This window comes from Acartia tonsa, chromosome 8 (genome assembly GCF_053477335.1).
Source record: "Acartia tonsa isolate MP-2025a chromosome 8, ASM5347733v1, whole genome shotgun sequence".
Classification (NCBI taxonomy): Eukaryota; Metazoa; Arthropoda; class Copepoda; order Calanoida; family Acartiidae; genus Acartia; species Acartia tonsa.
Window position 1 is genome coordinate 4,438,252 of NC_137267.1, and position 17,534 is coordinate 4,455,785.

The following is a 17,534-nucleotide window of genomic DNA, read 5'->3' on the forward strand; positions in this document are numbered from 1 at the left end:
GCAGGCAGACAGACAGACATCCTGTTACTTTATTTAAGGATTAATTTTGTTTTTAGTCAATTGAAGAGAAAAATCTGGAACAGTTGCTATTGGAAAAGCATGGACTTCAAGAAAAAGAAAATAACTACCAAGTCGAATTTCCAGAGCTAGAGGACAACTATTACTATATAGGGAAGTGAATACTTAATATTATGCTGGACCCCAAAGTTTTAAAATAACATTTTCTTTGTCGGTGGCTCAACAACTTTGGGGACTTTTATTGGTTGGTTAATTGACCAGATGTTTAAGCATCTTTAGGAAGGGGTAATTTTGTGTATAATCATTGGGAATATACATTAATTTATAGGCAATCGATTTATCCCTTAAGATCCCTAATAATAACAAGGATGATAACATGCATAAAAGCGAGAAAATAACTACCAAGTCGAGTTTCCCGAGCTAGAAGATAATTACTACTACATGGAGGAGTGGATACTTATTAAAAACCTGGGAGGGGGAAGGGACATTGGATTGGGTCGATTTTCCCTTCCCTCAATTTTCCATAGACTCCTCTAGGGACGTAGATAATATGCCTAAAGAATATATAGCTACTTGATGGTTATGTATCCAGTAAGATCTCAAAAATGGTTAATAATTCTTTTAAAGCTGATTATGACTATGATAATGGTATTAAATAAGGTTTATTTTCCATTGGATTTATTATAACTTGGATCTTACACCAGATTATTATGTACTATAATAAAGTTAAACTTTGTTAATAAAATAATCATTCTCAATTTACATTATTCACCCTATCTCCTTCTCTCTTCCTACCAGATGAACGGAATGACCAATAAATAGCAACCTATATTGACGACAATTTCCCCCTGTCATAATATCCGCGTTTTTTCTACATCCATTAGTTAACATTCAATATTATCTAATACCTTCCAAATAAACATTAATGACGAAACAATTATATAGAAAGATAATATTAAAAACAGGAAGGGAGTGGACATTGGACTGTAAATTACATTGGTACCCAAAGTTTTATTATTACTCTAATTTAATTTTAATAGATTGGTTCCAAACTAGGAGTAATTTTGATTTTCATCATTGGGGATGTACATAAATTTATCGTCCATTGTCTTATTCCTTAAGATCCGTGATTGAAGAGGTTTAATAGTTATTTATCTAATCGTATTATAGACAGCTTTCCGCGGAAATAAAAATAAAAAAAAGATTACGATTAAAACAAGTTTTTAAAATTTTAAATTGTCTGTAATACGATGCTATACAGACAACTTTTTTCTGTATGACTCAGAGCCGGTTCTAATTTAGCAGATATTAATCGGTTTGGAAGCAATACTGGAATATATTATACTTACATTAATTATGAATTATAATGAAAACGAAAGATTCATTAATAATTATCTTACATAAGAAGATTAGAGAATTGTATTTTATACTGTACAAACTAAAAGTTGTTTTTTTCCAATAAGTGTTTTTTTTTATAAAAGAAATCTGTATTATAAATCCTTAATAGATTTGACAATTACATATTGAATATTATAATAGTTATTTATCAACTAGTATCATAGACAGCTGTCCACGGATATAAAAAATGAAAAATTACAATATTTAAACCAGTTTTGTTAGGTCCAAAGGGTTTATATCAATATTCATGAAAAATTGTCAGTAATTGCTATACATGATTTTTCAGTATGGCTGAGTAATGCTTCTAATAAGCGGTTTTTAATCGGTTTAAAAGCCATAAAAACGTTCTTTATTGAATTTTCAAAGAAATTAAAAAAGGCAATATCTTAAACTTAACCTTACTTAACTTATTATATTAAAAAAGTATAGAACTATTAAAAATTAAGTATCCACTAAATGATTACTTAGACGATGAGGAATATTATGATGCTTTGTATAATGGTGAATATTATGATCAACCCACTGATGACAAACAAAAGAAGGACAACCATGAAACTACAGCAGATGAGATACATGAGAAGCATAGTGTAAGTATTCATCCTTTTATATAAGTTACAGGATGTGTGTCTGTCTATCAGTCTGTCTGATAAGAAAGACAACCATTAAACTACAACAGAATATGAGATACATTTAAAGCTTAGTGTAAGTATTCGTCCTTTTATATAAAAGTAACAGAATGTATGTCTATTTATTTGTCTGTCTGTGTGTACCATTAGATCTTACTAATCAATGAACTGATATGGTTCTCCTAAAGATTCTTATGTTCAACTTACTGATGAGAAGAAAGATAATCATGAAACTACAACAGATTAGATACATGTAAAGCATAGTGTAAGTATTCATCCTTTTAAATAAGTATCAGGATGTGTGTCTGTCTATCTGTCTGTCTAAAGAGAAAGATAACCTTGAAACTACAACAGATTAGATACATGTAAAGCATAGTGTAAGTATTCATCCTTTTAAATAAGTAACAGGATGTGTGTCTGTCTATCTGTCTGTCTAAAGAGAAAGATAACCTTGAAACTACAACAGATTAGATACATGTAAAGCATAGTGTAAGTATTCATCCCAGTAAATAAGTAACAGGATGTGTGTCTGTCTATCTGTCCGTCTGAAAAGAAAGATAACCTTGAAACTACAACAGATTAGATACATGTAAAGCATAGTGTAAGTATTCATCCTTTTATAAAAGTAACAGGATGTGTGTCTGTCTATCTGTCTGTCTAAAAAGAAAGATAACCTTGAAACTACAACAGATTAGATACATGTAAAGCATAGTGTAAGTATTCATCCTTTTATAAAAGTAACAGGATGTGTGTCTGTCTATCTGTCTGTCTAAAAAGAAAGATAACCTTGAAACTACAACAGATTAGATACATGTAAAGCATAGTGTAAGTATTCATCCTTTTAAATAAGTATCAGGATGTGTGTCTGTCTATCTATCTGTCTGAAAAGAAAGATAACCTTGAAACTACAACAGATTAGATACATGTAAAGCATAGTGTAAGTATTCATCCTTTTAAATAAGTATCAGGATGTGTGTCTGTCTATCTGTCTGTCTGAAAAGAAAGATAACCTTGAAACTACAACAGATTAGATACATGAGAAGCATAGTGTGTGTATTCATCCTTATATAAAAGTAGCAGGATGTGTGTCTGTCTATCTGTCTATCTGAAAAGAAAGATAACCATGAAACTACAACAGAATATGAGATACATGTAAAGCATAATGTAAGTATTCGTCCTTTTATAAATAACATAATGTGCGTCTGTATTTCTTTTAATCGTATCAATAATTATTAGGAGATATTGGATTTATTATTAATTGGATCTTACACCAGTTATCCATGTTATCTATCTGATAAAGTGAAACACATAGCGGGCTAAAATAACATTTGCCCGATTTTTCCCTACTGGATGAACAATCTGACCAATGAATAAACTCCATGTTGGCAAGCTAAATTGAAGAAAAAATTTCTCCTGTCATAATATCCCCATATATTCTACATCCATTCAGGAGATGGAGTCAGAGAGAGTAGAGGCTGCTGAGACTGAGGCTATCAACCAAGTAGAGGCTGCTGAGACTGAAGCTATCGACAACCAAGCAGAAGATTTGTATGATCATTTGTATGATGATCATACTCAATCTAAAGAAACATTTGGACATGCTGTTGATACTGAACAAATTGATGAGGTTATAGTTATTCATCGCATTGTATTATATACAGCTTTCCGCAGATATTAAAATGAAATAGTTTAAGATTTAATCAAGTTTTGTTAGACTTCAGTGGCTGAAGTCCCGGCCTAACAAAGCTGTGTTTAACTTTATGATTTTTATGTTTATTTTTGTGGAAAATTGTCTGTAATACTATAATGCTATAGGTGATTTTTCATAATGGCTTAGTAACGGCTTTAATCCAGCAGACACCAATCCGTTTTATCCAATAAATTTATTCTTTTTTTATAGAAAAGCTCTTTAAATCTCATTGTCCGTATTTTTTTGTGCTTTGCCACTTATGGCTGTTGTCATCCTTGTTCTTATTTCGTTCAGGTTGAGGAAAAAGACATTTATGACCATCTATATGACGATAATATAGATGAGAAACATACAAAGAGTCACAACAATCAAGAAGTGACCCATGCAAAGAGCTCATCTTACTCTAAAGTGAATGATGCAAAGGCCTCAATAGAAGATGATTTCTATGATAGTTTATATGATTATGATGATGATAGTACAAAATCACAACTTACTAAAAGCCATAGTGAAATAAAAAATCATCCAAAGAGCTCACACTCAAAAGGACAGTACAATATTAATAATCACCATACAAAGAGCTCATTTGACCAAAATACAAAGAGTCACAGTGAAACAAAAAATAAACACCATAAAAACAAATATCTCAGTGAATACAAGCAGAGAAATAAAATTAGCCCCAACAAACATTTTAGCAAAGAATTGTTTAGTGAATTTAGCGGGGAAAATTTTGAGGATTCCTGTGTTATCAAGTGTAGAAGACATGAAGCTTTGGAAGCTGAATTAGAAAGACTGATTAGAATCAATGAAGCAATAAAGGAATGATATTAAGTAAAACCTTTTAAAATTTTGATAATTGAAATATTATAACCTGGATGTTACACCAGATTTTCATGTTTTCTTAAAAAAACTTGCAGCATGCTGAAAAAAGCACCCCATCCCCGCGCCCCCAACTTGATTAACAAAATGTCCAATAAATAAGTTCCATGATAACAATCTAAATTGATGAGAATTTTTGCCTTGTCATAAAATCCACGTATAATCTATGCATATCCATTGTTTTAAAACAATTTTGAAATTTAATTTTACACCCAATAAGCTGAAAATACATATTTTTATCCTAAAGTATGATTTACATAATTGTGCTTAATAAAAAAATATATAACACAGAGACAATCTTGTAAAATAGGGTGATTTTTTGCATATTTTCCGTAAAGTTGTGAGTTACTATTTAGTCAAATGCGCTTTTTAAGTCAAACTATCAAAATCTTAATAGAAGTATTACCCAGAGAAAGAGGTTACTATGGGCTGTTTATTACACTAGTCCCCAAAGTTTTATAACGTTTTTTTATTTGTTGTCATATCATCATTGGTGACTTAAGTTACTAATAATTGGTTGATTCATTAGGTTTAATCTACAGAAGTGGTAATTTACTGTATCATCATTGGGGATGTTCATCAATTCATCGTCCATTGTTATCCCTTTAGATCCCTGGTATTATCTAGCTTTTTAATCAAATTTAATATCATGCAAACTTTAAAAAAGGCAAGTATTGAGTACAAAGAGGAGAGAAGAAGTCGCGGATTTATTGATGAAAATAAACCTTCTACTGACAATGAGAAACTACATGGAAGAGTGTTTAATATAGGTAGTTATAGAAAGATAGATAGGTATATAGGTTGATAGGTAAATATTTATCGATCAAAATAAACCTTCTACTAACAATGAAAAGCTTAATGGTAGAGTGTTTAATATAGTTAATGATAGATAGATATTTATTGATGAAAATAAACCTTCTACTAACAATGAGAAGCTACATGGAAGAGTGTTCAATATTGTTAATGATAGATAGATATTTATTGATGAAAATAAACCTTCTACTAACAATGAGAAGCTACATGGAAGAGTGTTCAATATTGTTAATGATAGATAGATATTTATTGATGAAAATAAACCTTCTACTAACAATAAGAAGCTACACGGAAGAGTGTTCAATATTGTTAATGATAGATAGATATTTATTGATGAAAATAAACCTTATACTGATAATGAGAAGCTTAATGAAAGAGTATTTAATATAGGGAGTGGTAGACAGTGGCGTACACATAGTTTTGTCAGGGGGTTGGTGTTAGTGTCAGAGGGGTTAAAACACCTCCCTGGGAGTTAACCAACCCAACCAGTCCCCCCCTTGACTATATTTCTTGAGAGGGTTAAAGAAATTTCAATGCTGAAAAATAACGATTAATTGATGGATCATTAACATCTATCTTTTTAGGATTCCAAAATGACGATGCTTCTCGAAGCATTACAGACCAACAGCACCAACAAATCGAGGAGATAAAAATGGCGCAAAAGGCATTCCTTCGCTCCTCCCCAGCAGCTAGCAACTTTTCTGCCAGCCATTTCAAATCTAGTCATAGTATGTTTATGTATACTGTAGTTTTTACCCTTTTATACCTCAGACATTAAAACTTTTCAGGGATCTTAAGGGATAAGACAAGGACGATAGACATATACATTCTGTAAATACACATCATTGGTTGAAAAGTTAGGACACTACTAACTTGCATAGGTATAAAACTTTGGGTACAAGTTTATTATTAGTTTAATATCTCATCCTACTCTGAAATTTTTTTTTTTAAATTTCAATTCGTACATTAAGTTAGAGCAGCTATTTTCCAGCTTGGTTTAGAAACCGATTAATATCCGTTGAATTTTAACCGGTTCAAAGCCATACTGAAAATATATGTAAAGCTTCGCATTACAGACAATTTTCCATGAATATTAAACAAAAAAATTATTCAATTAAAACCATTTTTATACCTTCCCTTTGGTGACTGATCAAATAAATCTCATAATTTTTTATTTTAATTCCTCTGAAAGCTGTCTATAATACGATTTGATAAATAACAATTATAGTTTAGAATTCTTAAACCTGCTATACTTATAAAAAATTAAATTTGAATTGTATTTTTCAAAGCGAAGCTTTTCTATAATTAGGGTCGGTCCGTCCGTCCGTCCGTACGTCCGTAATGGATAGCTCTTTTAGTTAATTTAGGCATGTTAGAATTGTCCCATCGATTTCAAAAGTTGCATGATGATTACTGTAGTAGTATAGTAGCACCTCTATTATCGTTACCAGAATGTCCGTACGTTCATTTTAAACATGTTAATTTTTAACTTTTTTAACAAGAAATTTTTATGTGATTTTTTGGATTACAGATTCTTAGGACAACAAAGTACAATTTTATTAGTAAAGCATCTTTGTAATCAAGTCCTAAAACTGAAAGATTTTTCAATTCTGACACTCTACAAGTGTTAATATTCGTTTGTCCTACCATTTTAGAGCTTCGCTTTTATGAATGTTCTCATCCATGTTTATTTATATCTGTCTTACATAGCTAATATAATGTTTTTTTTTGTGTTTTTTTTTATAAATCTATTAAGCAAATCTTCATATTATGCATTATTAAACGATCTGTTGTTGCCAGATTTATCTCTACAACATACATAATTAATTGATAATGATTTATAAAATCAAAATAATTTAAGAATTGTGGGTTTTTTTACAAATAGATTGGAAACATTCTAACTTTGATGATAAATAACATAGTTAGAAATACGGGCAATAAGATTTAAAGAGCATTTGCTGATTTGTTAAAATCAAGAATATAAATATATTGCAGAAAGTAATCACGAAACCTTTCTCACGTAGTTATATATATTTTTTATGTCTACATTTTGTAGCATGAATGACAGACTGAGGGACAAAGTAAATTACATACTGGATGCTCATTTGTATGAAGAATCTTTTTTTTTAACCAGAGCTGGATCTTTAAATCATTTTAGTGGTGAGCCAGATCGAGGTGAGCCAAATTTCAGCCAATCACAGCGAGACATTTCATAAAATGCTGTGCTCTCATTGGTGGAAAGTTGGCTCACCCCGATCTGGCTCACCGCTAAAATAATTTAAAGATCCAGCTCAGATTTTTCTCTACAACATGCATAATTAATTGATAATGATTTATAAAATCAAAATAAAACTTCATGTTTGAGAATTGTGTTTTTTTTTACAAATAGGTGAAAACATTCTAACTTTGATGATAAATAACATAAATATAGAAATACGGGCAATAAGATTTAAAGACCATTTGCTGATTTGTTAAAATCAAGAATATAAATATATTGCAGAAAATAATCACGGAACCTTTCTCACGTATATATATATTTTTTTTATGTTTACATTTTGTAGCATGAATGACAGACTGGCGGACAAAGTAAATTACATACTTGATGCTCAATGGTATGAAGAATTTTTTTTTTAACCAGAGCTGAATCTTTGAATCATTTTAGTAGTGAGCCAGATCGGGGTGAGCCAAATTTCAGCCAATCACAGCGCGACATTTCATAAAATGCTGTGCTCTCATTGGTGGAAAGTTGGCTCACCCCGATCTTGCTCACCACTTAAATGATTTAAAGATCCAGCTCTGCCGTCTATTTTGCATTACAGCTGAAGAAAAATCACATTTCTAGCCACTAACTGACTGACGGACAGACAGACAAAGTGAATTATAGAGTAGCTATGTTTACCAAACTAATATCCGACTGCCAATGTAATTATGTGTTCATTTTTCAGTTTGTGTAATTTTCTATTTTTACTATTTCTGTATATTTGTAAATATTTAATAAATTTTAATAATTAAAATGTTTTTCTTTTGCTAATTGTTTTTAAAAGCAAAGCTTTTCTATAATTAGGGTCAGTCCGTCCAAACGTTCGTCCGTAACGGATAGCTTTTTTCGTTAATTTAGGCATGTTAGAATTGTCCCATTGATTTCAAACTGTGCATGGTCATTTCTGTAGTAGTTAGGTACGATTAAAAAAGCGTAGCAACTCTATAATCATTAGAAAAATGTCCATACGTCCATTTTAAACATGTTGATTTTTTTACTTTTTAACAACAAATTTTTATGTAATCTAATCATCCGATTGATCTGATTTTTTGTATACTGATTCCTGAGACAACAAAATACAATATTATAAGCGAAGCAACTCTATAATTAAGTCTTAAAAATGTCAGTATGTCCATAAACATTATTCTGTATCAAGCATTTTTCAACAAATTTACTTACAATTTTGCATCGACTCTTATATATTTATATTCTGATTAATCAGTTCTGACACTATACAAGTGTTAATGTCCTACCGTTTCAGCGCTTCGCTTTTATGGATGTTTTCATCCTTGTTCTATCTATAATTCACTTTGTCTGTCCATCATTCCTATTGTAATGCTGTGAGTGAAATGTTATTTGCTCGGTTGCTATTTAAAATAGAAATTTTTATTAATCAATAAACATTTTGTAATTTCCGACTGCCAACGTAATTTTTTGTTCAATTTGTGTAATTTTAATAAATACAATGTTTTTATTTGTCAATTGATTTTTAGTAGCAAAGCTACTCTATAATTCACTTTGTCTGACCGTTCGTCAGTCTGTAACGTTATTGGGGGAATGGGATTTACTCAGCTGCTATTAAAGCTAGACCCCTCCAAGGCAGGTTTGTAGCCGCTTAAATTCTATTTGTACTTCGTTACCTATGGATGTTGTCGTCCTTGTTTAATTGTGCATTTAAAAAGATTAATTGGTCTGATGCAAAAAAAACTTATTCCATAACAAAAAACTACCATTAGGAATTGAAACGTTTGGTCACTCAACTTAATGAACCAACTAATCAAAACTCAATAAAATTCCTACCTGAAAATTATACTAGTTCCCAAAGATTATTGCCGCTACGCGTTATCTCATTCGTTGGCTAGAATATTTGGGTACATTTATTAAATTTAATTGGGTTGTACAATATCTTTTTAAAAGAATAATCTAAGCCTACATAAGGGTTTTACATCAATTTATCGTCTATTGTCTTATCCCTTAAGATCCCTGTGTGTATGTTCACCTAAGTGTTTGGGCTATTTAGAAAGATAGGTTAAACGGTGTGCATATACTTTCGCATATTAACACATATTTGCAAATACTCGGTGTTTTACTCTGAAAGTACCTTGTAGAGCGCAACCCCTCCCCCTTATATTTAAACAAGGATGACAACATCCATAAGTAGCGAAGCACAAAAAATTGTAGATGGGAAAAGGGTATTTATTAAAATCAAGAATAGATTTATTGGTTAAAATAAACACAAAACCTTGTTTTATTTTGTTTGATGACGATGGTCAAAGTAAATTACATAAAAGATGCTCATAATAATGAGAAAAATTAGTTTGATACTGATTTGAAAATTGGATAAAAAAAACAAAGATATGGGGAAATATGTAAAACATATAAAAATAGCCAAAACCCTGGCCGCCATGGTTGGTTTCTTAAAACGAAAGAAAATTTAATTCTATATCCTTAACTTAAAAAATTAGGAAAATCGGACCATATACACTGAAAATATGGAGAAAGATGTGAAAGATGTAAAAATAGCCTAAAACCTGCTAAAAGGCAGTCTGGTCGTTATGGTTGTTTTCTTTAAAAGACGGGAAATTTCATTTTGATATCAATAACTGAAAACATTTTGAAAATCGGACTATAAACACTGAAGACATGGAGAAAAATGTGAAAAATATAAAAATAGCCTAAAACCTGCTAAATAGGCAGTCTGGCCGTCATGATTGGTTTCTTTAAAAGACGGGAAATTCAATTTTGATATCTATAATTGAAAAAATTTTGAAAATCGGTCCATAAACACTAAAGATATGGAGAAAAAATAGAAAAATATAAAAATAGCCTAAAACCTGGCCTTCATGGCTGTTTTCTTTAAACGACAGGAAATTTAATTTTGATATCTATAGCTGAAAAAATTTTGAAATTCGGACCATAAATACTGAAGATATGGAGAAAAATGTGAAAAATATAAAAATAGCTTAAAACCTGCTAAAAATTGGTCCAACCGCCAATGACGTTTTATAGTCAATTGTGCTCCTTAATGATGGGAATGCTGTCAAAAAATTTCAGCATCCTATCTTTTATAGAAGCTGAGTAAATCCCATTTCCCCCATAGCGTTACGGACGGACTGACGGACGGACAAAGTGAATTATAGAGTAGCTTCGCTACTAAAAATATAAATTTAAAATGGGGAATGAATAAGATAGGTTTCTTTAGGTCAGTTGGGGTCAATTTATATTGGTTACTAGGTAGTTAAGCACGGCTAGAACACTGCATATAGAACCCCCCCCCCCCCCGCCCCCATCCACTTCAGGGGGGTTATTGCTCGACAGACCCCTTTAGGGAAAGCACAATTTCAGTTTTTCCTGTCTTATTTTCTAAATGTAATCTTTATAAAAATATGAATCAGAAACCTCTAGTTTTAATAGAAGCAAATATAGTAGGTAGGGTTGAGGGATGACTTATTCATTTTAAAAATATCTGGAGATTTAGTAATTTTTGATACCAGATATTTAAAAGAATAACAGGCTTTGTATCTTAAATTTTGAATTCGCTGTATTTTATCACAAAAAGTATGCAATAATGTTAAAACCCTGAAAAAAAAACTATCTTTACGGTTTTCTTTATTGAGCAAGGCTTTTATTTTCAAAATAATTTTGGGTTCTAAATTTTTTTTACTGCAGTATAACATAAAAATAACATCTATTTACAGCTTCAAACTATAGTGTTATATTGTATATCTTGACTGCTATAGAACTTGCTTAATATGTATATGTAGAGAAATTGGGTTAAAGTCTTTTGCAAAAATTCCTATAGATTGGATTATGATTTTAAAGTATAAAAATTTCAATATCCTATGATATAAAGTAGTAAGCTTTTTTTTGTCTGTAGCAAAGGATCTCGCTATCCGCTGAACCGATTTGGTTCTCCTTTACAATGGGCCCAGGGAAGGTTTTTTGAATGACCAATATGAAAAACATTTTTTTGGTTAATTTTTCTTTTTAATACTCAAATTAAAAATGGGGGAGAGGGGGTCAATTTCCCCCTCCCACAATATTTTACTTTTAGGCTTCCAGAGCCGCTAATCTTGATTTTGAAACAATTAAGATAAGTGGTACAGTAAGATTAAATGAAGGGACTGAAGTTTTACAGGGAGGGAGGGGACATTGGGCTATTTATTGCACTAAACAACAAAGTCATATTATAACTTTCTTATATTAACAACCTTGGGGACTTTTAATGAATACTGATTTGTTTGTTTATTCAGTTGAGTGTCCAAACGTTTCAACCACTAATTTTAATCTGAAGAAGGGGTAATTTTGCGTACCATCATTGGGGATGTACATCAATGTATCGGCATTTTCGCTTTCCCTGTAGATTCCTGGAGATTTTTTTGCTAAGAATTTTTATAGATCTAAGTTTTTTTCAATCTAAGAACAGTTTTGATTAGCATAAAAAGTTTATGTTTCATGAACTAATTATTATGTGATTTATTTGATTTTTGTGGGCTAGCGTGTCTAAAAAAAAGTTGCATCGAGTTATTTTTTTTTACAGGCTGTCCCAAAAATGTAGGGAGCTAGGTTAACAAAAGTTTCGTAACCACGTTAGCTTATTCGTTAGTTAAAAAACTTTGGGTACCTTAAATATTAATTGGTTGTTTCAAAACTAGTAGTATCTAAACTTTTCTAGTATTCATTCGAATCCAGTGGATAGGAACCGGTTCTCATCCATACGAAAAAACTATGTCTAGCATCGCATTATATCCACCTTTCTACGAATATAAAAATGTACAATCATAAGATTAAAATTAGTTTTTTCAGCCCGTGCCTTCGGCACCTCGGGGCTAAAAAACTGGTTCTAATCTTATAATTGTACATTCTATATCCACGGAAAGCTGTTTATAATACGATGCGAGAAATAACTATTAACAAATAATTGTAACCTACAATAGGGGTACTTTTGTCTATCATCATTGAGTACGAACATCAATTTATCTCCATTGTCTTATCCCTTAGGATCCTTACAAACTTCAAAAAGAAATTGTTTGGTTTAAGGCAGACAGATGGACATACAAACATACAATTTGAATTATAGAGGAGATGCTTATTGTACGAGGGAATCTTCACTATAGAACTTAAGATAAGGAGTCATCCTATCATATAAAGTAGTAAGCTTTTTTATTGTCTGAAGCTTCAGATCTAAACAACCTTCTTTCAGGAAGCTTTACTTATGCTTGTGATGGTTTTCAGCTATATTTTTTTCAGATTTAAAGGTTTGGATAGTTTTAAGCTATTTTTCAAGCCCCTCTCTGCCCTTTGATTACAGATTCTCTAGTAGATGTATTTCCCTAGATGTCGTATGTGTGGTATCCGCCGAGGATCAATGGCAGACACCGGAGTTCAATTAGATTACGGCAGTGTGACAGACGTGGACACCTGACTATAGAGAAGCTACGCTTCTCTAGCTTTCACCAAATAATAATCAACATCTATTTCAGTTGTCACTTTATTGCAGGTCTAAAGGGTACTAAAGCTATATACAACAAACAATAACTACACAGATAGGAATAAATAATCATAACATAAAAGCATTATAATACATACACAATAGTCAGTTTGGGCAATAATGATCCCCCATCCCTGGAAAGGGTGGGGGGAATTAACAATACAGTTAACCATAATAAAACTTGGCAGATTCAATCATTAATTTTAGGCATAGGGAGGGGGTCGTCAGACCCCTTCCCCAGGACTCGGGGGAGGGCCATTGACCCTCCACCGAACCCCGGTCAGGGGTGCCATAGGCATGGCTCACGGTTGCCGAATACCACAACTCTCCCCTCGGAAGGCTGGGAGAGGGTTTCCCTACCAGACTTCCGACAGTGGTTGAGGCCTTCGGTCCGCTCCTTAGGGCTAAGATATATATACAAACGATAATGATTCAATGGAATCCTAGTGGTGAGTGTTTCTCAGGGTTGATGGGCTCCCAACGTGGGATAGAAGGCAGAGGCTGGCTTTGGTTGGACACGTTGTTCAGCGCCGGCAGGTGTCAGGTTGGCGGGTGGCACAGTTGTTGCTGGGACAGTCAGCAGTGGGGCATACTGGTTGTTGTTGGCAGCGGCTGGGGCACTGGCTGCCAAGTTGACCGTCTGGGCGGCAGCCTGACCTCCCGAGGGGCCGCGGGGTCTTCCAGAGGGCGGTCCTGGCCTGCCTGGGCGGTCATGCCCGCTATCGGCTGATTGCATGGACACCATTTCCTCGGCTGCTTCCCGGCCGATGGGAATGGCATCCCAGTCTACTGAAAAGTCCCGGGACTTGGCATGGGTGAGCCGGGCTCTGGCCAAGGCCTTCCTGTACAAAGTTGGATGGTACAGGAACACTTGTGACATCGCATTCAGGGCTGCCCGGACACCTCCTTGTGCTGCTGCCAGAGAAATGATGGTCAGATCCCCCAACAGTTTGAGGATTAACAACAGCAAACACAGTATGGCTGCGCCATCTCCCCACTCGTGAATAGCTTGTCTGAACCCAGCCCAGACATCCAGGGCGGCCTCTCCTTCCTCCGCCAGTCGGTCGATGTTGTAGGACACTATCCCATGGTCACCTGTGGCCGAACAGCTGCCTTGCTGAACGCATGAGCCATAGGACAGGCCGGTCAGCATGGCGCTTTTATATGCTGGGAACGCCAGCAGTTGCTGCCAGTCATTCAACTCAGCCTGCGAATACAAGCCCCCTGAACTGAAGTCATCCAAGGGTTCTGTCAGCATCTGCTTAGGCGTATCCAGCGGGGGTGGCCTCTTCTTAGGAGCGGGGATTAACTCTATCCAGCCTTCCTCCGCGTGCACAGTCAGGGGGTATGTGGAGGAGCAGGGAATCTTGGTGGCGTGGCCGCTATACACTCGTGTCACGGCGTCTACAAACCCTGTGGGCTCTACTGGCACTTTGTCCCAACACTCCTTGTGTTCACGGACAACATATTTGTTGCGTTGGCAGGTAAGCTGGAGCAGGACATCTCCCCTCAGCACCGAGAACGTGCTCCCCTGGACACGCACCGGGTGGGCCGGGTCTAGTTGCTGGAGCTTCCAGCAGTTTGCCGCTACTTCTTCTGCTGCTGTGCTTTTCATGCGTGTCTCCAGAGTAAATCCAATATAACCTGCATGTATCTGGGCCTGCAGGGGGACATCAACATCCCTGGCCGATACTCTGGGTAGCGCTGCCGCGGCTGGGTCAGCTGCCACGAACAATGCTGGGTGGTTGGTGGCATGGGCCTCAAAGTCGCAGTTCACTATTGAGGTGGGGTTGGTCATGTTGATGAAAAACTGGGCCTGATGGTCAACCAGGAACGCATCCATCACTAGGCTGGGCTGGAGGCTGCGGATCAGCCTCAAGGGGCAATCTCTCCCCAGGTGGTCCCACACGTAGGTTGCTTCCCCAGTGATGCAGGACAGCTCTGAATGGGGACACTCCAAGGTCAGGTGGTCAGATTGGGACTCCACCCGTCCATCCTCTACTACGTAGGTCTCTTCCTTAACCAGCAGCCGTCGCTCCTGGAGCACTAATTCATTGCGGTACAGCTGGCCCTCGAAGTGGACGTCCTCCCCTTCACAACCCACCCCCTCGGGGCTGTTGACGAGGGCGCCCACCATATCGAGGGTGAAGAACAGGGGATGGTTCAGCTGGAACGTCAGTGGCTGGGTCTTGCCTGGCAGCGTGTAGACTCGGTTCCTGGCCAGGTCTCGGCACGTTTCTGGATCTATCTTGGTTGGCCTCATGAGGGTGGGGACCGAGGTCACTTTGAGGTGACCCCATACCACACACCTGAATGTCCACTGGGACACAGTGAGCTGGCAACTGTATCCTGTTGTTTCCCTCACCTTGACTTGCTGCAGGACGTGTACTTCATGGCCCAGGGGCACCTCCTGGTGTAGAGGTTCCGTGTTGCACATCTTTTCTTTATTGTAGGCTGTGACGTGGGTGGGGTTGGCGCAGTCCCATCCCACCAGGACGTAGCTGGTTGTAGGCCACACAGCTGCCAGCAGGAGACCCCACAGGACCATCCACCAGTGGGAGAAGCTTCCAGGCAGCCATCTACCTCGCACACGCGGCTGGGGATCTTCGGCTCGGGTCACGGCTGCTTCTTGGGGCTGGACATGGCTGGGCTGCTCCTGGCTAGATACAAGTTTCCATTGAGCGTTATCTTTGTGTGGCCAGGGCACCCCGATACCCTCCCCAATGACAGACTGGCAAGCGACTGGCACTTGCCTGGGTGTCGGCTCCCCTAGCCCCAAGTGGTCCCTTCCCTGGTCCAAAGCATGCCCAGTGGCATGGGGCTGAAGTGCGTGTGGCACAGGCTCGCCCTTACTCACGTCCCTCCCCTGCCCTAGGAACTCAGGTGCATGTGGCACAGGCAAGTCCTTATTTTCCCAAATTTCAATCTCCCCAGCCTCTGGTGCAGGGGGCACAGGCAAGGCTGGGGTTTTACAATGGCTTGGATACAACACATTTATCAAATTTAACTGATCCTGGCTCGACTGGGGTTGCTGGGCAGCTGGGTTCCTTCGGCTGGCAGGGGGCTCTGGATGGCATGTAGTTGGGCTCTCCCTGCAGGCTGGTGGCGCTGGCTGGCTGGGGGTGACGGGTGTCACCCCTTCCTCTTGGACTGCTGGCTCGTTCCAGGATCCAGGTCTCTCGGTGGTGGCGACGGTTGTCGCCCCAGGCACCAGGTTGGAGGCTGGCTCGTTCCAGGATCCAGGTATCTCGGTGGCGGCGACGGTTGTCGCCCCAGGCACCAGGTGGGAGGCGCTGGATAGCACCCCCCAGTCATCACAGGTGGCGGCGCCGGGTGGCGCCCCATACATCGATGTTGATGCGCTGGCTAGCGCCTCCTGCCTCTCTCGTTCAGCAGCCGCCAGGGCCTCCCCGTACACCGTCTCAGTGACGCTGGGTAGCGCCCCTCCACTCTTGCTGGGTAGGCTCGGTCGAGCAGGCTCCATCATGTTGAGGCTAAACGGCTGGGGCCTCAGAACTTCTGGCTCGGCGATGTTGTAGGGTTGCACCAACTCCGGCCCCAGATGGTTGAGACTGAAGCCCAGGCCAACCCGGTTGGGTTCAGCCGCGCCGCCCAGTACGTTGATCCTAGCTGGAACGGTCCCAAACTGCGGCATCCCGTCGGCTCGGTCCGCGGCTTTGGGGGCGGCTGCTTGCTGCGGTGGTGCTGGGGGCGCGCTCCCTTCCATGTGGGCCACTCTGCTGGGCTTCCCTGGAGGGGCACCCTTATCGGCGGTGCGCCTGCGGCTGGCTACCTGGGCCCAGTCAGCTCTGCACTCGGCCGCCGTGTGACCGTCATAGTGGCAACGCTCGCACTTGGCAGAACGGTCACGGCGTGGCTGGGTGCGTCTCTCCTCTAGGCTAACTTCCATAGGCGTCGGGCAGTCTCGAGCTCGGTGGCCTCTCCCCTGGCAGCGGAAGCAGCGACCTGGAACCTTGTCATCTGGAGCGACCTTCCCCATCTGGTGGAGACCCGGAGCCAAGGCGCCAATCTCCATTGGCTCCGACTCGTCATATTGGGGCAACTGGATGCTGGCAGATCCAGTCAGCCCGTCGGTAGAGTCCACTAGGCACACACCCTCCTTCAGCTGCTTGGTAATCATGGTGACGGTGAACAAGGCTCTACGAGTGTACTCCGGTACACTTGTGATCTCATGTCCCATCATGACGCGTTTCACATTAGGGTTACGAATGCCACGATTTAATTCGTCCACTAACAACTCGCGATCCTCATGGCTGTAGGCGTCCCTATACAAGGCACACTTAGTTGATATGTATGCTTGTATAGGTTCTGTCGAGTGTTGCTTGTAATCCCTAAACGCTT

At 38.0% G+C, this 17,534-nt stretch overlaps 2 protein-coding genes across 4 annotated transcripts in view; both read left to right on the top strand.

The window, feature by feature from the left end:
- LOC145325836 (uncharacterized) overlaps positions 1-17,534 on the top strand; it is a 238,290-nt gene that overhangs the window by 190,780 nt on the left and 29,976 nt on the right. The gene's annotated exons all lie outside the window — the stretch shown is intronic.
- On the top strand, positions 1,882-4,583 carry LOC145325843 (uncharacterized). The gene is made up of 3 exons (XM_080168813.1): positions 1,882-2,003; positions 3,493-3,669; positions 4,027-4,583. Exons 2-3 carry the CDS (start codon positions 3,496-3,498, stop codon positions 4,552-4,554), a joined length of 702 nt encoding a protein of 233 aa, XP_080024939.1. The 5' UTR covers positions 1,882-2,003; positions 3,493-3,495; the 3' UTR covers positions 4,555-4,583.

Coding starts and splice junctions, on each gene's coding strand:
- LOC145325843 (XM_080168813.1), top strand. CDS start 3,496: ATGGAGTCAGAGAGAGTAGAGGCTGCTGAGACTGAGGCTATCAACCAA. Junction 3,670..4,026: donor ATACTGAACAAATTGATGAG/GTTATAGTTATT, acceptor TATTTCGTTCAG/GTTGAGGAAAAAGACATTTA.